This window comes from Borostomias antarcticus, assembly GCF_949987555.1.
Source record: "Borostomias antarcticus genome assembly, chromosome: 4".
In the NCBI taxonomy this organism is placed as follows: domain Eukaryota; kingdom Metazoa; phylum Chordata; class Actinopteri; order Stomiiformes; family Stomiidae; genus Borostomias; species Borostomias antarcticus.
In genome coordinates, this window is record NC_140237.1 from 10054219 (window position 1) to 10076502 (window position 22284).

Sequence of the window (22284 nt, forward strand, 5' to 3'; positions counted from 1 at the left end):
GGGGGGTGGGGGTGGGGGGCTGCTCATCAGATTCCTGTGTGGTGGGGGTGGGGGGTGGGGGTGGGGGGCTGCTCATCAGATTCCTGTGTGGTGGGGGTGGGGGGTGGGGGTGGGGGGCTGCTCATCAGATTCCTGTGGGGTGGGGGGCTGCTCATCAGATTCCTGTGTGGTGGGGGTGGGGGGTGGGGGTGGGGGGCTGCTCATCAGATTCCTGTGGGGTGGGGGGCTGCTCATCAGATTCCTGTGGGGTGGGGGGCTGCTCATCAGATTCCTGTGTGGTGGGGGTGGGGGGTGGGGGTGGGGGGCTGCTCATCAGATTCCTGTGGGGTGGGGGGCTGCTCATCAGATTCCTGTGTGGTGGGGGTGGGGGGTGGGGGTGGGGGGCTGCTCATCAGATTCCTGTGTGGTGGGGGTGGGGGTGTCCTGTGTGGTGGGGGTGGGGGTAGGGGTGGGGGTCCTGTGTGGTGGGGGTCCTGTGTGGGGGTGGGGGTGTGGGTAGGGGTAGGGGTAGGGGTGGGGGTCCTGTGTGGTGGGGGTGCGGGTGGGAGTCCTGTGGTGGGGGTGGGGGTGGGGGTGGGGGGTGGGGGCAAGAAATTGACAACCCTGCAGTGTGGGAGAGCACAAATTGTTTAATGTATGCAGTATGAGCACAGAGATTGTTTGTCAAGTAGACTACATTTTCACCCATCAGCATGTTAGCTGCTCTGCGCATAAGGCATCCGGTTTCACCAGGCAACAGTCATCTAATGTAAAAATAAAGAAATTAAACCAGCTCGGCCTATTGCATGTAGCACATTCAATACACATGGCTAGCCTACTGTTAGGAATGAACATTTCAATTGACCTTTTAGGGTGAATCTAAAGCCTGTCACTTCAACGATAACCCCTCAGAAGTAACATTTTTTTCTTCGGATATAAACATCAATTTGATCACACAATATTCAGTTACACTAGAAATGTTATTTCATAAATAGAGTTATGTAACAAAACAGTACAGTTGTTTTCACTCCACAGATAACTGATAAAAGCTCTGGTGGGGACACCATATCAAAACACTTCTGTGGCTGTTGATCCAGGTAGAAATTCAAAGTACTGAATCAGTAAGAATGAACTGTAGACAGCTGTTCATCTCAATCCAAAATAAATGCAAACATTGATACAAAAACATATTGCACATACATTCACAATGCCACATTGCGGAGTAGGCATTAACTAGACTCTTCATACAATACTGTATCTACTGTAGGCTATGCCATTTATTAATTTAGAATTGCCAGAATATGAACAAACAATTGTAAATATTATTTAAAAAGGATACTGTTTATGTCAAGGGCCATTTCCAATTTAAGTGAATTGGTCTTTGACATCAACAAATGATTCTGGTTAACATTTGAGTTTAACAGTAGTTAGAGACAGAGAACAACTGCAGAACTGCAAGGGTGGTTCTCAAAGCAGATAGTAAGGCAAGTCTAACCTACATGACACAATGGAAGTAGCCTACTTGACCATATTCAATATTCTGTCAAGTCATTCTATTTCATATCCTTCCAAAAAAATCTCTGCCAGTACCTAAGATGAGACATGAGAATCTTTAATTATATTTTTAAAGTCTATTTTAAAGTTCCTTAGACCTGCCTACAATGTATAGTAAACATGTTACTTTTCCTAATGAGAAATAAAAGGTCCCCAAAACTCAAATAATTCAAATGATCTAATCTGCACAAAAATATAATTAAAAAGTAGGCTATTAATAAGATGAAAGCAAAGTGCTGTAGCATCTTAAATGCATATTAATTTTAATTAGCTTGATCTGGACAATTTTCTTTAGAAGTTAACTTCATTAAGGCTCAAAATACATTCAATAACAGCAGTTTGAACAATAGATATCAAAGACTATGAAATCTGCAATCCAAATTGAGTCGTGGAATAAAGTTGCAGGTGCAAAGCTTTGGGGTACCTCTCCAGGCTCTGGCTGAGTATCATATCAACTTTTTGGGGAAGATTATAAGCAGAGACTACAATTTGCCAATGTTGTTAATATGTTGCATTACAAATACAATCAGCTGGATGATAGCTTACTGATATACGGATCTTGACATCACCTGCATGGACTGACTGACATCGTGTGAGGGACTGTAGTGTACATTAAATGATCAAACTTTTGGGATCATCATGGCCAGCTGTTTAATAGGCAATGGTAAATTCAACTTCAACGTAGAAGCCCAGCAAAACAGGAAAATAGAACATTAAAGTGCAATACTGTATCAAGTTTTTGCATTGGCCAATATTGCTACATCTTTTACAAGAACATCAAATGTGTAAAGAAAGAAAATGAGAATAGTAGAAATGCAAAATCCTCTACAAAAGATGCTACTGTACCAGAAGCTGACTGTAAAGCAGGACCCAGACAGAGCCCAGTCCACAGCCCTATCCCTCTATGCTGAGCGCAGGCTGGCCGGTGGACTCCTTGGTTCTGAAGAGCTGCGCCCCCTTCTCCTCCATGCAGGCGTCGCAGCCCCACACAGCGCACACCTCTGCCGTCAGCAGATTGTAGGCCGTCTCAGTCATACCAGTGCAAACCCGGTGGAACCACTTCTGACACGAGGCCTCGCACAGGATCGCTTCCTGGTCGTCATTCACCTCGCTCAGGCAGATCCCACACGGGTACACGGGTTCTGCCGACCAGTGGCTGGACCGGTTGGGATGCCTCCCAGTCTTATTGCTGACCAAACCACCTCCACTGAAACCTCCACCTCCACCTCCACCTCCTCCTCCTCCTCCTCCTCCTCCTCCTCCTCCTCCTCCTCCTCCAGAACCACCACCTCCACCGGCTCTGCTCCTCTCCAGTGGGGCGGCCTCTATGGGGCTTGTTTGAGGGGACTTCTTCGCATCACTTCTGGGGTGGATGATGCCGTTCCGCTTCTCGGCGGCGGCGGCAGGCGGACCTCCCTCCTGGCCGGCCACGGGGCCTCTGTTCTTAGACTTCAGGTCCACAGAGCTGTTCTGGCCAATCACCTCCTCTGAGGTGTGGCTCGGTTTCCGTGGAGACGGATCCTGGGATGAACTTTTGCTCGGCAAGTCCCCCGAGTCTGGTTTAGGAGTGGGTGTGTTGGACTGAGAGAAGCTGTTCTCCTGCTGACTGAACCCTGGACTGGAGTTTGTGCTGGACCTTAGGGGAGGATTCCCACTGGGATTGGCCTCTGCCCCAAAACCAGGGCCCATGTGATCAGGAGGGGTACTTTGGCTCACACTATGCAGAGGCCCCTGGTTCAAGCTGTCTTCTGGGTGTGGTCTAAACAGATGATTTGGTGGGAGGGGCATGTTGTTGCTGAACGGTGGCTGGTTTCTGAAGCTGGGATTCTCTTGGTGGCCATACTGGAACCCGAGTGGGCGACTAAACCCAACACTCATCTGGTTCTGGGGAAATGGGTGGAGCTGGTTACGCATCTGGTACAGGCCGCCGCCGTACGCCGAGGGCATCCTATGGGACATGAGGGGAGCCATCCTCGGAGGGCCGTAGCCCCCCAGGCCCGGGTGTTGGGGATGGCCAAAATATGGGCCCCCAGGTGAGAGAGGCTTGAATGAGGGCTCATTGTAGCCATCATCAAAAGGATTGGCTGCCACTAGGTGATCAGCGCTTGGGTTGGGCGGCGGAGCATACTCAGTCAGTGTAGAAAAGATGGGAGTCTGGTGCTACACAATGAGAGAAAAAAAGAATTAGCTGGAGTGTGATAGTGGAGATAAATAGACACAATCGCTCCAATGCTGTTTCATTCCATACCAGTAGATAGACTACTTCTTCTACTACATATATGTACTATTCCTAGATCTATACCAGTAGATAGACTACTTCTTCTACTACATATATGTACTATTCCTAGATCTATACCAGTAGATAGACTACTTCTTCTACTACATATATGTACTATTCCTAGATCTATACCAGTAGATAGACTACTTCTTCTACTACATATATGTACTATTCCTAGATCTATACCAGTAGATAGACTATTTCTTCTACTACATATATGTACTATTCCTAGATCTATACCAGTAGATAGACTACTTCTTCTACTACATATATGTACTATTCCTAGATCTATACCAGTAGATAGACTACTTCTTCTACTACATATATGTACTATTCCTAGATCTATACCAGTAGATAGACTACTTCTTCTACTACATATATGTACTATTCCTAGATCTACCTGAGGATTGGATTTCCGTTTCTTCTTATCTGGACCCAGTAGTACACCCGGCCCTCCTAACCCTTCAAGACCACCATCTCCACCTGAAATACAGAAGCACAGACAAGACAAAGTTTAACATCAAATATAGCCTGCCGCAGTGAAACTAAAAGCCTAGTCAGCACTATGCTCTTTGGATCTACTTAGTATTATCTAAATAAATAAAAGAGCGAAGAGCGGCCAAATCATTATTTACAAGTGCCGTTCATTAATATAGGCTACAATATGACATATTATAGGCTATTGCTGTTCTTGTCATCAAATGTCTGTCTCCGATCGCTAATATAAAGTAGACTACTGCATATTAAGCAACATTATCGTTGTCGTGAGACTGAAGTGAAACTGTAATGACACCTGCATTTTGAGAAGCTGAGCACGCAGCCATGTAATTCGCTTTCTGTTACGGCAGCAATCGATCAATAAAAACCTCAGCTGACCATAAAAGTTCGTGGCAGTTCCGACGCGAACACATTCCGACAGAGGGAAAGTTTGGTGAACGACACTCGGCTCGAGCGAACTAGAACGCCTTAGAACACGGGCGATCATTCCAGAAGGCTGATATTGACAACGCTGTCTATTTCATTCACACTTCAAAGGCCCTGAGGTAGGCCGACCAGCTCCTTCATAGTCGTAATTATGGTCGAGACTTGAGAGCAGCGTTCATGCCCCTACAGACAGCAACATACCACACGGGCAGGGAAAAAGACCGAAATCTTACATTACCTCGGTGTCTTTTCAGAGAGAATGCATCTTTATCCTGTTCTGTTGACATTACAAAAATCCTTACATGACTTAAACGACCAAAATCGTCAATAGATCACATCCCTTTAATGCTGTAAAAAGGTGACAGTAGTCTACCGCTCTCTCCCCCCAGCAGTAATCACGGCTATCTGTGTGTGTGACGAGGAAAGCTGCAATCGTTGGCAAAGTTTGGGAGGAGCGCATAAATTCAACTTTGAGATATCGCGTGTGACGCGGCGACTAGTGAAAACATATTACATTATAGGACTCATTTCACCACAAGTTGTGAGTGTCGACGCTCTAAACCATGTGTGTTGTGGGATTTTCCCAAACGTATCCGTAACGTGACAGAACAGATACCCCTCCATATTGGCATGTGAGTGTGTCTGCGCTGCCGCTCCGCGCCGAGACACTGATGATGAACCGCCGATATAACACTGCGACTGTAGGGGGCAGAAGCTAATAACTCAGCCAGATCAGCATATCTCTATATGATATTGTTTTTAATTAACTTACCTTGTCTCAATACATACGGATGATCATAGAGAGATAAGGGGATGATATGTCATCATTAGTGATGAAACCTATTGCCTATTTTCAACACACACAAGGGCCGTGTATTTACAGTTGATTTACAGTTCATGCAATCGTTGACTTGTAATTCATGTTATTATCAGTGCGTGATGTTGGAAAAATATTTGTGTTGCCTCTGGACCAGTGAAAAAGTGTGCATCTCTTGTGCTTGAGAGGACTATTCTTAACGTTCCACAGCCTTGACTGACCATTGACTGATCCTCACTGTCACACTGCTGTCACCATGCACAGATGGTGGAATCAACATAATGATCTGTCTCATGCATTAACCACTATTCATCTCTGCTTATGCAGATAGCAGCCTGCTGAGATTAACTGGAATAACTGAAGACAATGCCAGGGTTTACAGACTGAAAAAGGTGAAGCATTCAGTCCAAAGGAAGCCATTTCACATGCAGTGCTTTGTTGTTACTCTAAACGGAAGGAAGGTGCAATACAGGTGATTACTGGACCCATGTTAATGACAAAACGGACGCTTAAACATCTTGCACATTAACTATGACCTTTTACATTTTTTGTTGTCATTTTGAATTTAAACTGAGAATCAATAACTGTCACAATTATACATTGTTTTAAATCATTTTAAAACTTTAATTGGACAATTATAACATTTTTGGCATGAATATTATTGTAGCTGTAATTATGATAAAAGACAAAGAGCAAACTGAAGAAAAAAAACATGAACACAAAAAAATACAAAAGGTACATTCAATTTTCGAGGCATGTGCCTTCAGTAAAACGGTGGGGCAGGAGAGGGTTCCCCTGAGCTGAAGTGTAAATGACCCTCCGCGCCCCACCACTGCAGCTGAGGCAGACCCGCCTTCACAGACCCACCCTGGCTACGGAGAGGAGGACCCAGTACCAAGCCCTCCACCTCGTCCCTTTAAATAAACGTGTTCAGAAAAGAACAACATTACAACACAAGGACCAAACTCTTGAAACGTAAAGAGGAGGATGTGCATCCCGTATCTCTCCTGTTTAACACTGGCCTCCTCCAGCCAGGGATCTGCATCCATCACAACAGTAACAGCTCTGGAGTAACAACCTGAGGTAGACAGTTAGGGCTCTATATGGCAGCGCCCTCTCCAACATTCAACTGAGGCTAACATCAGAGGATCAATGAAATGATATCCGTGCCATATAATAAACAATCTATTCCAGCTGGATGTTATCTGAGCATTGGACTGCAGTCACCAGGCATCATAACAATGCAGAGAGGTTTACACCTGCAAATCAGAAAGCAAAAAACAACTAAAATATTCCATATACAATATGAACTTTGACAGTTTGAACACAGCTTTCCAGGATAATGCTAATTTACAACACTCTTAAAGGGGTATTCAGATTCTTATCAAACATGAATACACTTTAGGCATCTAAGTAAAACCAAAATTCAGTTGGTACTTTATCAAAAAGTGGAGTTGTTTTCAATAATGATAATATATATTTCTCCTCCAGTGAGAAAATGTAAAAATAATGTAGAAAAACAGTCAGTTTTTGCTTCAACAACAAATGATGTTTTACAAGCATTAACGGGCTACCACATTCATTCTGATTAGTGGTCTAGCTGATGCTCATTCATTAACTAGTAATCAAACAAGAAGAGATAAAGCTTTTTGAACCTTGGAAAATGGCAACATATCATGCAAAGACTTTGCATCTAGACTGATCTCTTGCCAATATGCAACGGTGACCTCAAATTCTTTGGTTTACATTGTTTGCTTTTCAAAAGTAAAGTAAAACTGATTGTGTCGCTCTTCATGCAAACAGGCGTCCTACCAGCCTGGAATCCTCTGATTGAATTGAAAATACTAATGCAACATAAGGTGAGAATCAATATATAATATATATAACTCTGCATATAATTTTCACCTACAATGTACACACACACCTGGTTGCATCAGTAAAGCTCTTCAAGGAAACCATCAGTAGTACTAATTGGTTTGTGTGCATGGGATTGATTATAATTGTCACTTATTCCATCGTTAAGAACCCCAAATTCCTGGGGGGGGCACTTTCTGAGACAACCCGCAACTCGTTTGGTCACCAGACCACGGGGGCACGGACGTGCAAGGCTTTGTTTAAGAAGCAGCACCTTAGCTGGTCTGCCGGATTGTGATCCCATCCAGGAGGAAACCTCATCATCCTTAGCTGGTCTGCCAGATTGTGATCCCATCCAGGAGGAAACCTCATCATCCTCGTCATCACTTTGCCAGAGACCAGCTAAGAGATCAAAAACAAACTGATGGAGCAAACAAGTGTTTGGAGGATAGCATCAGTCACCACTGCATATTGGCTGTGATCGACAAAACAAAACTAATCTGACAAAACAAGTGCTAAATTTATTTAATCTACTCTACAGTAACGCATCGACTACTTCAAGAACAAAAGCGAATGTGTACTCAGTAGTACATGTCAAGTCGACAAAAATATAGATTTCTTTGGAGGTAAAAGGTTTTTTTTGGTGTTCATTCCATTCTTCACTTCCATATCACTGATTTGAGGCTTTTGGTTCTCAACAATCATTCCTCACACATCCCCATGTGCCAAAGAGTCGACCCCCAGATGGACCGGTCTTTGGTTTATGAGTCTCACTGTCTCCGAAACATCTGAGGGGCTCTTTCCACAATAAGGCCATTTATAAAGCTTTTAAGGTCTGCTGTACTGGACAAGCCAATACAAGCACGTTTGGTATATTATTTCCCAACAGAACACTAAAGGAAGAAATCAACCAACAACAGATGGCCTGCCAAACCACAGACACATCCGTCCAACTGAAGAGAAAGAAGGAAGGTTTTTCAACCCGTGAGGTGGGCATCACAAGGCTGGAACCGTCACTGGCACAATATTCTAGAGAGACATTCATTACAGATCTATGGCAACCCCCGTATACAACGAGCAGTTCAGCTTTAAGAAGATACCCTGTCAGTCAGCCATGCAACATCACACAATACATGGCTTTTCAAATGTACTAAACCTTGTTCCCTGAGTTTAGGAAATGAATAACACAATAAAATAATGTTTAAAACGAGGTAGTATAAAACAGGAATTGCAAGGGCAACCGCACACCAACATACAAAACACAAAGCAGACATTCATAATCCTTGTTAAACCATTATTACTAGGGATAACCGAAAAAATACATGGTGATAATAGAGCCAGTTATTGAATTTCAGCAATTTCTGAGGTCTGATCATGTCTCTGAGGTCTGATCATGTCTCTGAGGTCTGATCATGTCTCTGAGGTCTGATCATGTCTCTGAGGTCTGATCATGTCTCTGAGGTCTGATCATGTCTCTGAGGTCTGATCATGTCTCTGAGGTCTGATCATGTCTCTGAGGTCTGATCATGTCTCTGAGGTCTGATCGTGTCCTTGAACCAAACACTCAAAGTGTCTCGTAAAGGAACGTGAGCAAGATTTCAACAATTCAGTTGAACTTGTGCTAAAGAAAAGTAACAAAGCTTTTATGTGACAGCAGCAGTGCCCTTGCAAACCCGTACTTCACGACAAACAAGGAGGATCAAGGGAAATGGGACGAATCTTACAGAGCAAAAAAAGAAATTATTGCCATCAGGAAGTATCAAATGTTACGTAAATGAATAAATCCATTACATAACTGAGGTATAAGTAGTTATTAAATATATAGTTGGAGTTTACAATGAGGTAAACTGAGGTAGATACTTAGCAAAAGAAGGGCTCACTATCCCCTTTGCTCCAGTGACAAACTCTTAAATAATGTCAGAAATGTAACAGTCACATTTCACATTTTTGACAATCTTTTGAAACATTCATGGTGGGTGAGATCTTTTCTTTCGAACACATACACACTAAACAATAAGAATGAAAAAGAAAAATGAAAAAAAAGGAACACATTCATTGACAGAAGGCAGTAGTAGAAGTCTCGCCGGCCCCTGCCTGGGTCCAGTTCTTCCAAAGTCCTTCTGGAGTTTTGGCTTCCTGCTCATTGTCCATTCGAACAGAGGGGTGGGTTGAGGAGGAGGGAAAGGGGGAGGAGGGAGGGAAGGAGGGGGGTTGGTGGAGGTCACACACACTGCTGGAGAGAAAGTGCAGGCTGGGAAGTATTGTCGGGGGTCTGGTAGTGGTGACAGATCTTCTCCATGGAGCCTCCCGCCTCCAGGTGGAACTGACTCTGCTCCCCCAGCTCGGCCTCACTCTCCTGGGCAGGGCCGTGGTCCGCCCCCCCTCTCTCCTTCGCCCGTGGAGATCCAGACCCGCTGACGCCGGAGGACAGGACGGTCATCTCCGTGTCATCGTGGGAGTAGCGCCCCGAGTCGGCGGTCTCGTGGCTGCCCTCGCTGTTGGAGGAGCCCTCTGTGTCCCCCGCCGGCCCGAACAGAACCTGTAGGGAGGTGGGCTGGTTGGGGGCGGAGGGTGAGTCGTCCTGGTAACACAGCACTGTGGTTCCGGGCTGGTAGGAGCAGGAGGCGTGGCTTATCCTCTGGCCCTGCGGACGAAAACGCTCGCCTTAGCGCCTGCTTGTGTTTTTACACGACTCGGGAATGTTACCGTACGAATGTTACTGAACGTTTGGGAATGTTACCGTACGAATGTTACCGAACGTTTGGGAATGTTAGCGTACGTTAGCTTGGTATGCAGCGCTTTATCTGTGAGGTCTCAGACTAGACGAGTGTCTCATTCTCACCTGAACCCTCTTAGCCGTGTGCGTCTCCTCCTTACTGAAGGAAAACCACTTCTTCTTATTTTTCTCTGTGTTGGGGTAGATGGGCCCGAGGCTGTTGATGATGAGGTTGGTTCCTCCCTGGACATGGAGAGGACAGAGCTGTGAGTGTGTGTGCAGGGGTCATCATCACTGTGACCAGAACAGACTATGGAGTGAATTTAGTTGATAACAGATGGTCATCATCAGTATTGAGCCAATCATCTTCCCTCAGTCCTCAAACTCAATAAGGAGGTCTATTTAGGATGACCAGACCTTCACTCACCCTCAGGTCTAAATTGTTCAATTTTGTTGTTTTGTGACTGAAATGATAGCATGAATATAGAAATTGCTCAGTCATGACTCATAGCTGTGTATGGGTAGAGGAGGGGTGGGGGGGGGGGGAAAGTTTTTCTCACCTTGGCATCAATGAAGTGCTCTGCCCTCATCATGGGCACGGTGACGTCACCGTCCTCAGCCTGACCCTCGGAGCCCAGGTGGGCGGCGGCAGAGGGGGCGGGGCCAGTGCCGTGTCTGACGGTTTTACTACACGAGGATGTCCTGGGGAAGAACCAATCAGAGGTCAGATAGAGCAGAGGAGGTGGATCTGTAGCAGTGAAAGAGCAGGGTTGTGTGTTGTCGTGGTGCACAGCTAGTTCAATGTGACAGGACAAAATGGCTACCTGTTTTTGCCTCTGCAGATGAGGATGAATGCACAGATGATGATGCAGGTGAGAGCGATGCACACGCCCACGATGATCCCCGTCATGGACCTCTGATCCAGGTGGTAGAAGCCATCAGCTGAAAAACAACGCACACACAAGACATCAGAGCAAAGTAAAGCAATCACCTCATTTTTCAAATGTAACTATAATCTGACCGATATTAATTTAAGTAACTGTAACGGATAACGTATAAATACATAATGCCGTTCGACGTATGCTGCTGCTCTCTAACCCTGCTGAGAGTCTCCAGGCTATGTACAGTAGTCACACATTGAGACATCAGTACAGTGACTCAAGATCAATACATGTGACGTTCACCATCTGTGACAACGTGAAAGCCTCATAATTACAGTGTAAATAATTTAGCAGGGGCCCAAGGCTGCAGCCAAAGAGACTATTGGATTGTCAGGATGTGGAACATGTGCTGGTGGGTCTGGTGCCAGCGAGGACACAGCTGTCAGGGGAGTTACCGGGGGTTACCGGGGGAATAATTCCAGGTATGTCAACATCGGTCAGGGACAAGGGGATGAGCGCGATGCCGGGTTCGGGTACGACAGCCGAGACAAAACGCTGCTTTTAAACCGTCCACTTGTCTAAGACTAAGTCTTATTATAACATCTGACGTGTGGAATCTTGAAAACGAAGAACGTTCAACATTCCACACAGGCAGTTGCAAAGAAATGTAAATCTGCTTAAAACCGTTTTGACAGTATCTGAACCCGGCTAGTGGACCCTGGGGGGGTGTGGGGGTCCGAGAGAGGCCGTGTCTGGGGGGTCTGAGGCCGGCCCTCTCTACTGACCTGTAGCGTGCGCTGTGCCTTGGGAGCGCCTGAAGCCGTGCCCGGACGCGGCGCCGTCCGTCTGCACCGCCAGCTCCACGGCGTGAGAGAAGGGCCCGTCGCCCATGGCGTTGGAGGCGGACACCTTCACCAGGTACACGTTCCCCGGCTTCAGCTTCTCCAACAGCGCCATGGTGATGCTCCCTGGCAACAGGACATGACGGTGGTGAGCAGTGAGGCTCATAAATGAAACCATTACATTATTCTGCCATTCCTCACCTCTCATGAATAGCAACAGCACTGAATCCCTGATCAATTATCATGTCATGTCTGAACCTCCCTGTTGACTTTATGTATTTTGAATGCTGATTGTTGTATTGTATGTCGGCATCATTGTAAATGAGGGTCACCCTCAATGATTTCTTCCGAGAATCTTAAATAAAGGTTGAATGAATGAATCATAACACCATATCTGCCGCTTCACTTCCTGTCAACGACGTCTCTCGATGACGCTCGCTGTCAAGCAGCGGTCGCGATGAGCTATAAAGTCGATCCATTCAGAAGCCCGGATTACAGCCAGTCACAGCAGAGGCGGAGCTGCGCTGTTGACATTCTCCACACACACACCCCTAAATATAGACGCTCAGTGCGGGCTCTAAATAAGCCCCCTCCGCGGACCTCGAGGAACTAAGTCAACCCTGACTCTTTTTTTTGCGCTCCACCGTCTCCCGTGGCTGAGCTGACCTCAGGTTTACAACCTGCTGGAAAAAAACACAGAAAGGCTCGGAGGGATACGGGAGGCTATTTGTGACCAGCTTGTCAGTGGAGGAACACGGGGTCAGGGGTCAGGGGCTCCAGCCATTCCGCCCTGTCCACTATCACCCAGCCCCGAGACGCAGCACCTCCCAGACCCGGGCAGTAACTGTCGGACAGGGCAGTCTGATTTACAGGGGGGGAGAGGGGTGGAGGGGGGGGGGGGGGGGTTAGAGGGCCTTCCCGAACAGCCCCGCTGCTAACCTTCTCACCAGTGATTGGTCAGGAAAGATCAGATGCCTCACATTTCCACTGAGTCATCTGCTATCAATTACATCCCTGCTAACCAGAACCTGCTCTCGCTTACAGCATCGCTAACGAGCATCTGGGTCCGCCGCTCCCCAGAGCAGCGAAGCAGCAGCGACCCGGACGGTTATTACTGTACCTGCCTGATGCTAGTGTATACAGTAGGCAGACTAGGTCTGTTGCCATGGCGTAAAAAGGTCACGATGATTGTGAGGTTTGTGTTGTGGAGAATATCACCAAGCAGGGGACAGGGCTGTGGGATAGCGTGTTGTTCGGTAGAACATCTTGTGGAAAAAAAATGTAGAACCCTAGAGGTTTATTAAGCCTTGAAACACAGATATGCTGTAATGCACTACTGCTTAGTAGCAGCATAGTAACGACAGATGTAGATCACAGATGCTGCAGATGTGAACACAGTCAACCAGACTAACGAGACAGACGCATGTCTCTGATTGGGTGACTCTTAATCGCCTTGTGAGCTCATTCACTTTACTGACCTCAAAGACAAAAGAGTGAGGATGTTGGCCACACCGCCAGCTAGAACTCCTGTGTTTTAACCCGTTAAGTTCCTAATCGAAGATCCTGAGGGCGCCGAGAAGCTGGGAGGTGGTTATCTAGCGCTGTCCAGGGATCACAGTGAATAATGACAAATGGATCGCAGGATGAAATGAGCTATTGATTTCCAGAGGCCCGTGAGGCTGTGAGTATAAAGGCAGGAGCTGTGGTTATGAGGGCCTGGGCCCAATCTAGCCTGCAGCTCCTTTCTCTCTCTCTCTTTCCTTATCTCTCTCTTTCTTTCTCTCTCTCCCACACACAAACTCTTTCTCTCTCCCTCTCTCTCTCTTTCTCTCTCTCTCTCTCTCTCACACACAAACTCTTTCTCTCTCTCTCTCTCTCTCGCTCAAACAAACTCTTTCTCTCTCTCTATCACACACTGTCTTTTTGGCGGCACTCTCTCTCTTTCTCTCTCTCACACACAAACTCTCTCTCTCTCTCTCTCTCTCTCTCTCTCTCTCTCTCTCTCACCTTCTCTCTGGAGCACCTGCCACTCCCCGGCCACCCAGGCTGTTCTGGAGGCGTACAGGATGGTGTAGCGTGTCACCGCTAAGTTGGGCTCGTCCGGAAGCTTCCAGGACACCAGCGCCGTGTCGTCCTCGATGAGCTTGACTTTCACGCTGGAGGGGGGCAGCGTGGGCGCTGGGGAGGAGACAGGGGAGAGGTTTACTCCTGGATCGAAGTCACTCCGACAGAGACGCGGCACAGAGGTGACACCGACGGCGGGATGGGATGACGAAGGGACGGTCGAAATGACTGATGAGGTTTCGGCGAATACGGAGGACAAAACATCGAGCCAGTGGCCCCAGACTAAAGGAGAAATTCAATGACAGTAGCTGCACTTGTGGACGCCGAATAATTGATACATGTGTCTGGCCATGATTCCTGTTCCCGTGGAGACGTGTGCTAGATATGAGGACTGATGACCGGCAGAGCGAGCGGTCAGACAGGCTGCAGGTCAGTTCAGAGGCTCCCTGTCCTTCCCAGAGCAAAGCCCCATTAGTGGTCAGATGAGAGCTCATTGTCAAGGCCTTGTCAAGTGGCAACTCTCCTACCGATCTGTTTGCCGAGCCTCAGGACTACGTGACGGCGAGGTCCGCGCACAAATAAACAGCCAGCAGAAAACAAACTACACATTTGGCGAGACTTTTAATTTGCGCCTGCGCGAAAATACCACACGAATCGAAATGAATATACACCGAGTGAAATAAATTGTATTCAAAGACCATCTATGCTAAGATGGGTGAGCTAAGATGGGAACCGTTCTAAACCGGGGGTGACCGTGACACGTGCAGGGTTCCAGCCAGGCAGGGACTGACCTTCAGGTAGGGTGCTCTGGTACACGACGGGGCTCCAGGGGCTGGCCAGCTGGTCCAGGTGGAGACGCACAGCGAACTCATACCTGGTATTGGGCTCTAGCTCCCGCACCAGCAGCCTCTGCTCCCCCCTGTAGGCGGAGAACAACAACGACAACGGCTTCAGTCGCTTTTAGTAAACGGCACGGAATAGAAAACGACTTTTCCGGTCAAAAAAGGCGAGGAGGGTCACGTACGTCTGCAGGTAGAGCACCAGGGAGGCGTTCTGTAGGCCCACAGGGTTGCAGCGGACGGTGTAGTTGACGGTCTGTGCGGAGGTGAAGGCGGGGCGCCCCCAGTGGAGGAACACGGAGGAGGAGCTGTTGGCCCGGGCGTACAGGTGGTGGGGGGGAGGGGGGGGCGGCACCAGGCGATCGCGCACCGCTGAGGGACACGGAGACAACATCCGGGTGTTTAAGCTACGTTCTTTAACAGTTATTTAACCAGGAAAAGACCCATTGAGATACAGTCTCTTTTTCAAGGGGGATTTGGCCAAGAAAGGCAGCAGGCAGCTAATACAATTACAGACAGTAGAAATATACATTACAAATATATGCAGGATACACAGTACATTCCTTACACCACGTATTCACCGAGGTTGCAGTGTGTGTGTGTGTGTGTGTGTGGACAGGGATTTCTGTCGGTGAACAGTTTCCCGATTCCAAGAGCAACACTTACAGACGCATCCCGGAGTGCTGATTGTCTGGTCGGCCTGGTAACCATCTCCCATGAAGTTGTACGCCAGCAGCTTCACGTGGTACTTTTTCCTGGGGTCTGCGTTCAGCACGAGGAAGAAAAACAAACGGTTGTTTAGTTATACTGTGCATAACAACACATCACATCACCACACAGCACAACACATCACCACACAACACAACACAACACATCACCACACAGCACAAAACATCACATCACATCACCACACAGCACATCACATCATCACACAACACAACACATCACCACACAGCACAAAACATCACATCACATCACCACACAGCACAACACAACACATCACCACACATCACATCACATCATCACACATCACAACTCAACACATCACATCACATCATCACACAACACAGCACAACACATCACATCATCACACAACACAACTCAACACATCACATCACCACACATCACATCACATCATCACACAACACAACACAACACATCACATCATCACACAACACATCACCTCACAACACAACATATCACATCACATCACATCACAACACAACACATCTCATCTCATCTCATCTCATCACATCTCATGTCATCACATCAGCATCCACATTCAGCCCATCCGAGCTGACCAGGGTGACCTGGGGTCAGAGTCTGACCACTCTGAGGCATTAAACAGATGTTGAGGGACGTCTCCGGCCACTGGGCTGGGGGAGGTGGGGTACGAGCAAGCTGGACAGGGGCAGCAGAGGAGGCTGGACAGAGGGGTGGGGAGGTCAGAGAGGGCTGGCTGATGGTGTGTGTGTGTGTGTGTGTGTGTGTGTGTGTGTGTGTGTGTGTGTGTGTGTGAGAGGGGGGGGGTCAGGCAGGACAGATGCTGAGTGCTGGGAGCACAGGCCTTTGGTCAGTTCCTGGGCTGCTCAGAGCACCAGGGCACACAATAGAGGAGCTGCCCCATCCATCACACTGTCACTGGGCCTTTCAGCCGGTCTGAGGGAGCCCTTCCCCCCCGCCTCCTACGCAGGGCTGCAGGCCAGGGCCGGCCGGTCACTCCTATTCAGCTGCAGGACTGGGGGGGGAAGAGCAGAGGTCAAAGGCCCCCTGGGAAACAGAGTGGTCAGTCCCACGGCCAGACCCACTGGCCTTAGAGACCCCAGGTAGTACAATGGCCGCCTGACCAAATGTCCTCTTTCTCCCCAGAAACGTGGCCCTGATAAGAGATCACGCTGCCCGGCAACACAGATAGAGGTCAAAGCATCTGGCTGGACCTCATTGCCTCCTGAAACGACCACATTCCATTAAATGTTCGGAAGAGGTGAACGGAGTGTGTGAGCTGCAAGAAAAACGACACAGAACTGCATCATGGGCCGAATCAAACAGAAGTCGTTCCAGCAGAGCGGTCTGGGCTGGAGTACAGAGACCTGCTGAGTGAGACCGGCTGCAGTGTATTAAAATATCATTAGATGGGGCAATTACAGGAGGCTCCTGCTGCAACCTTGAGGACCTTCCTGAAATAGCAGAGGATCTATCAAGCTAATGAGTTACTGCCTCCTAGGAATCCCAGAGGTCGCCGTGTTTCAAACCGCGTCACCCGCCATGGCGCTCGACGCACGGCGCGATCCGAGTAAACCGTCGGCAGCCTGCAGGTTCGAGCGAGTTAATTTGGGGATGCGCGTGCTTTCAACACACAAGCCACGCTGCGTTTGCATTTCGGTCAGCAGGTATGGACGGTGTTAGTCTCCGCCTCACCGCCTCTAATAAGACACTGCGCGTTCCAGAGAGAGGATTGGTGATGAGACAGTGGGGGGATGACACATCATTAAGCAGCCAGCCAGGGGTACGGAGGCAGGGGGCACTGCTGTTCTCTGAGGACGCGGCGGGGTCCGCCCAAAGTCGTTGTGGGGCTCTACGCAAGCTTTCTTTCGGGGGGGAACTGAACACTAGAGGTGTATGCTGCTCTCAGGACTAGCGGAGACTAGTTCTGACTAGAGAAGAGAGACTACGGCCGGTGGTGAGATCAGCGCCGTGTTCAAACCTCAGGGTGTTCTGGTGCTTCACCGCATGGCTCCAGTAAGAATCCTTCAGACTAACGGTGCTGATTAGAGCTAGATTCACCTCAGCCTCTGGTCAGTGTGGGACCCTGAGCAGCAGGGGACTGGGGCGCAGTTCGTCACACCGCCACTAGGCTGTGCTCAAACACACCAATGAGAGGATCACAGGAAGAGTCACCCCTCTGCTGTTTCTCTCTAATTGGGTCAGATGATGCAAGCATAGGAAAGCTTTAAAGTGACCCATTATCATAAACGCTCCTGTTCGTCCATGCTACTCGGGATGGACGTAGCTATGAAACTGGAGAAAGTAGCATCAGAATAGGTTACCTTCAGACACACTTTTCTACTGTGCTACAAAGAGATGAGCAGTTATAGTCAAATTCCAGAGGGAAAAACAGCCTAAAGATGAACAACATTAGTAAGGCTGTGAAAGATCAAACTGAAACGTGTGTATTTGGGACCTGAGGGGCTCGAGGGTGTGCGGTCAGTGTGTCTTCGTGTTTGAATGTGCTGCGTTTGTTGTGTGTGTATTTGACGTTTCGTGTGTGTGTGTGTTGCGTGTTGTGTGTAGAAGTGGGAGGAGCAGAGGGCGCCGGGAGGAGTTAAGCTCCAGGACACCCAGCCCGGTCGCCCTGAGGAGTTTGAATGGAGCCAGGCTGAGGGCAGCAGGTCAGGCCCAGATAAAACTCCTAAAGAATCTGAGGTCACGGGGGTGGAATACGAGTTCAGCCTCTTTTTTTCCACCATCCAGGTCCCCCTCCCCCCCCCCTCCGTGCCCTGAGCCCTATTACAGGGAGATAAAGCAGGAGTGAAGAAAAGCAACGTGGAGTGACTTTAACGCCGCATATGCATGCGCTAGCTCGTCTATCAAGATAAGTTAAGGAGATCAAATACATCTGACATGCTGGTATGTTAAAGGAAAAACAACGTCTCTCAGAACACAGCTTTTGTTCAGTGTGTTCGTCAACAGCTACCCACGTCACTGCGGATTTCTGTAAACATGAACATAAAAATAAACTCTTTATTTGTTGTAAAAAAAAAAAAAAAACATGTCAGCAACGCTGCAGTGACAGACTGTTCACACTAGATGGATCCTATATCTAGTGTGCTTCCCTCAGTAGTAGAGACAATGCAGGAACGCTCCCACACTCCCCCACACCATCTCTGGTCCAGCCTGGCAGGCCGGCCAGCTCAGGACAGTCCCTGGGGGGGCTTAGCCTTTGTTCCACCCCAGTGTCCAGCTCTAAAGAGCAGCGGTCAGGGTCCCACAGCCCACACCCCAGCCCCACAGCACAATGGGTCCGCTCTGACCACGCAGGGGAGGAGCTGGGAGAGGGGGTGAAGGCCTGGGAGAGAGGGAGGTGTTGGGGGGGGGGGGTTGTGACATCTGGGTCCTGACCTCTGACCTGGAATCTGGGCAAGCTAAATCCTGCCAGAGGAGGGGGGAGGGGCTCTGAGGGGGAGGGGTGCTGCGGAACTCAGAGGAAAACACCCAAGATCCCCCCCCCCCCCCCCCCCCCCTCCCGACAAAAACTTTAATAGGTGATGACAAATAATGGCACTATTGGGATGTGGTCAGTCCGGGTAGAGGAGACGTCATACCCGTTACTAGGAGAGATTCCAGCACAACGCTCAGACAAGCTGTGTCAACCCCTGCCAGTGGAGCTGGCTTGATAGAAATAACATTCACTGCAACACAATACAGCTTCCACTCACACTTTCCAGAAGGATCTACTGAAAAACAACGTATAAAAAGGATTAGATTTGGGTTGAGACTATCGGGAGTCTTGGTGTTAGGAGATAAGAGGTGTCCTCACCAACCTCCTGTGTTGAGTCACCCTAACACTCTAACAACTGCTCACAATAAACACTGTGCCAGAGGAGATGTGTATTAGCCTGGTCCATTCCACACTACGGTGTCCCTCAGAGGACATAAGACACGCTTCAGCTGACACATAATGGCCCATAATCACCTTGTGTGGATTCAAGGCTAAATGATTCTTCACAAAACTAATTGTGTTCTACTTGTTTTACTGTGTAAGTAGCAGTGATACTAGTTTAGTTTATTAATGCAAGAGGGTGCAATAAACACAATTTATTTCCTTGGAATGTTTTAAAATCGCCCTGAGGTATCCGAACATAAACCAAAGTGAAGCTGGTTTATTTTCCCGTCTTTCTCGTTGGGTAAATCTCCCAAGGCTTTGCTTCCCTCCATAAATTATCATGCCAGTTTGTATTTGAGGAAGGAATTCTTGAGCTGTTTGTGGTCACCTGATTTTTTGTGCAGATCCTGCAGGCCCCAGAGGCTTTGTTCTGGGCTGAGAAGACCCCCCCCCGGCCCCCGGCCCCTCGACCCCCCAGGCCAGGCCTTAGCCTGGGCCATAAATGTGAACTGTCACACTGACCCTCACAGGGGTGTATATCACCGGGGAACGTATATCTCTCTGTCACACACATGCAAGCAAGCACGCAAGCACGCACACACACGCACACACACACATACGCACGCACACACACACACACACACACACGCACACACACACACAAGAAGCAAACAGAATCCCACTAACAAAAAAAAAGGTCCTCTGTTAACTTTCACACACGTGACCTCCCAGATGATTGGCTGAGTTCAACATCTGTTTGAATCTAGATAGCTGGTTTATTGATGTAGCCAACCGGTGCACTGAATCATTCATCCTTCCTCTGACACCAGCCATGCAATAAACAAATGTTTTAACATAGAGAGAGAGAGAGAGAGAGAGGGAGAGAAAGAGAGAGAGAGGGAGAGGGAGAGAGAGAGAGAGAGGGAGAGAGAGAGAGAGAGAGAGAGAGGGAGGGAGAGAAAGAGAGAGAAAGAGAGAGAGAGAGAGAGAGAGAGAGAGGGAGAGAGAGAGAGACCGACGCTCACGGTGGGCCTGTAGCCATGAGATAAATGTGCAGTACTGTAGACTGGCGCTAACAGGTATGGGAGGTATTTTAACCCTGACCACGCCATCAGAAGAAATATGAATGGGAGGACCATGGTATTTCAACACCATGTCATTTCTGCGCTGAGATACTGCCTCTCGCATTCCTGACTCAGGGACCGCTGTTAATAACGCGGATGGTCAAGAGTGATAATTTAAAGAGGCCGTCTATCTCTACAGATTTATAACACAAGGAAGGTACATCTGTGTGTCCAATTGTGATGGTTTATCGCTAAAGGGTTGAAGCGTTTTCACCTCCAACAATCAACAGACTGAGAAGTTTTTCTTGTAGTGCTGGGGCACCCACTGAGAAGAGAGACCACTGACCACTGAGAAGAGAGACCACTGACCACTGAGAAGAGAGACCTGAGATCACAAGGGGATGAAATACTTCTGCTTTTCACAATCCCTGCCACCAAATCCCAGAGGAGGTCTTCCAGGCATGTGAAAACCTCTGTGACCCGAAGCCTCTCCACCACCCTCAGCACAGCTCAAGAGGGTCCTCGAGGAGCCAAGGAATGGAAGTCAAAGCCTGAAGTTGAAGTTAAAGACTCAATTAATTGTGCTAAGTAAAACAGAAGCACAGACTGTAACCCTGAGTGAAATCCACTTTGCATTCAGACCGAAGCTGCATTTAGTCCACCGGCAGTGTCATGAAGAACGCACGCTGCAATCAGGCTTAATGAAGAATCTCAAGCTTCTCCTGATGGCTTCACCAGTTGTTAGTTAAGTGGTCTGTTTAAAAGTCAGCGAGACAACGAGGCCATTTGGGCTCCAGTGTGAATATTAGAGGCACGGTGCTCGTTGTGTGACTGTCCTCTCAGATGGGGCGTAGCACACGCTAGGCTGTGATCCTCAGGATGCTACGGGAGGGGATGTACTTCCTTCCTCGAACCACGGGGAATAAATCAATAAGGAAATGTCCTTTCACCTGCAGTTTCATTCCTGGGAGGTCAAATCGAGACAGAGACTACTCAATTATGTGCAAACATGGACATAAAGCTGAGCCAAATTGATGAGAACAGCCTCTTTTAATTAAAATGACTTAACACAAAGCAGGCTTACACCAAGCAATTACTGTAGAGAGGCCCCTCAGGGTTTATGGGGCTGTAAATATTCTCACAATTTACGTGTCTCTCACCTCACAGAACTTTAATAAAATAACCCCATCTAACATCTCTTCTGTTTGCTGTCATCTGTGAACAGTGAAGTGTCCTGCAGGTGACGGGGTGGCATCAGATGTCTCGAGGTGTCGTCACAGGAGACCGGGCCTCCAACCCTCTTGTGAATCTGTCAGAGTTGATGCACACTTCCTGTCACAGTCGCCCAACAGGAAGTGTCTCTGTGTGGGAGGATGCTGTGATGCTACATGCCCCCCAGGCCCCACCCCTCCCCCCGAACACCTCGCTGGCCAATAAGACCAGGCTGACAGAGTCACAGGGGGATCACTAAATTGACATTAGTAAAATCAGCATGTAATTCTATCTCTATTGTTAGTACTTTATTTCCTTACAGTGAGATGGAGAGCCAGGGTGAATAGCCCAGTCCTGGGGAGCAGCTGAGATTGGCTGAGCCTTAGCCAATAAAGTATCTTTGTGGACCCTCAAAGCCTAACACAATGAGAGCCTTTGATGTGAATGCTCCTCCAACAGCTCTGCTCACAGCAGTCATAAAACACATCATAAATCTCCACCACAATAACAACTCCCCAGTCCAGAGAGGACAGCCCTGCCGAGCCCTCGGCCAGCTCTACTGCCCAAGAGGCTGCTGGGAAGTGTTTTGAATGAGAACCCAGTGAAAGGGCCAGGCACAGTGTGTGTGCTGTGATGCTGGTGGTGGTGTCAGTGCCA

General features: G+C 48.3%; 2 protein-coding genes across 2 annotated transcripts in view; both read right to left on the reverse strand.

The window, feature by feature from the left end:
• Nucleotides 1-660: 660 nt before the first annotated feature.
• pygo1 (pygopus family PHD finger 1) lies at nucleotides 661-5131 on the reverse strand. The gene is made up of 4 exons (XM_084437537.1): nucleotides 4974-5131; nucleotides 4212-4294; nucleotides 2817-3693; nucleotides 661-2768 (listed from the first exon to the last, which is right to left on the reverse strand). The coding sequence occupies exons 1-4, from the start codon at nucleotides 5020-5022 to the stop codon at nucleotides 2428-2430; spliced, it is 1350 nt and encodes a 449-aa protein (XP_084293663.1). The 5' UTR covers nucleotides 5023-5131; the 3' UTR covers nucleotides 661-2427.
• A 4496-nt stretch (nucleotides 5132-9627) lies between these two features.
• Nucleotides 9628-22284, reverse strand: part of prtga (protogenin homolog a (Gallus gallus)) — a gene marked incomplete at both ends in the record, with an annotated part of 40647 nt that continues 27990 nt past the window's right edge. The window contains 9 exons of the mRNA XM_084437303.1: nucleotides 9628-10050; nucleotides 10249-10365; nucleotides 10683-10824; nucleotides 10947-11064; nucleotides 11789-11971; nucleotides 13853-14023; nucleotides 14701-14828; nucleotides 14934-15120; nucleotides 15415-15510. Of these exons, the coding sequence (XP_084293429.1) occupies nucleotides 9628-10050; nucleotides 10249-10365; nucleotides 10683-10824; nucleotides 10947-11064; nucleotides 11789-11971; nucleotides 13853-14023; nucleotides 14701-14828; nucleotides 14934-15120; nucleotides 15415-15510 (1565 nt within the window). The remainder of the gene's footprint in view (nucleotides 10051-10248; nucleotides 10366-10682; nucleotides 10825-10946; nucleotides 11065-11788; nucleotides 11972-13852; nucleotides 14024-14700; nucleotides 14829-14933; nucleotides 15121-15414; nucleotides 15511-22284) is intronic.

Bases quoted from the DNA above. Each gene is read 5' to 3' on its own strand.
- pygo1 (XM_084437537.1), bottom strand. From the start codon at position 5,022: ATGTCAACAGAACAGGATAAAGATGCATTCTCTCTGAAAAGACACCGA. The intron at 4,295-4,973 runs GTAATGTAAGAT...TCTGTATTTCAG, and splicing joins CTCTCTGAAAAGACACCGAG to GTGGAGATGGTGGTCTTGAA. The intron at 3,694-4,211 runs GTAGATCTAGGA...CTCATTGTGTAG, and splicing joins AACGGAAATCCAATCCTCAG to CACCAGACTCCCATCTTTTC.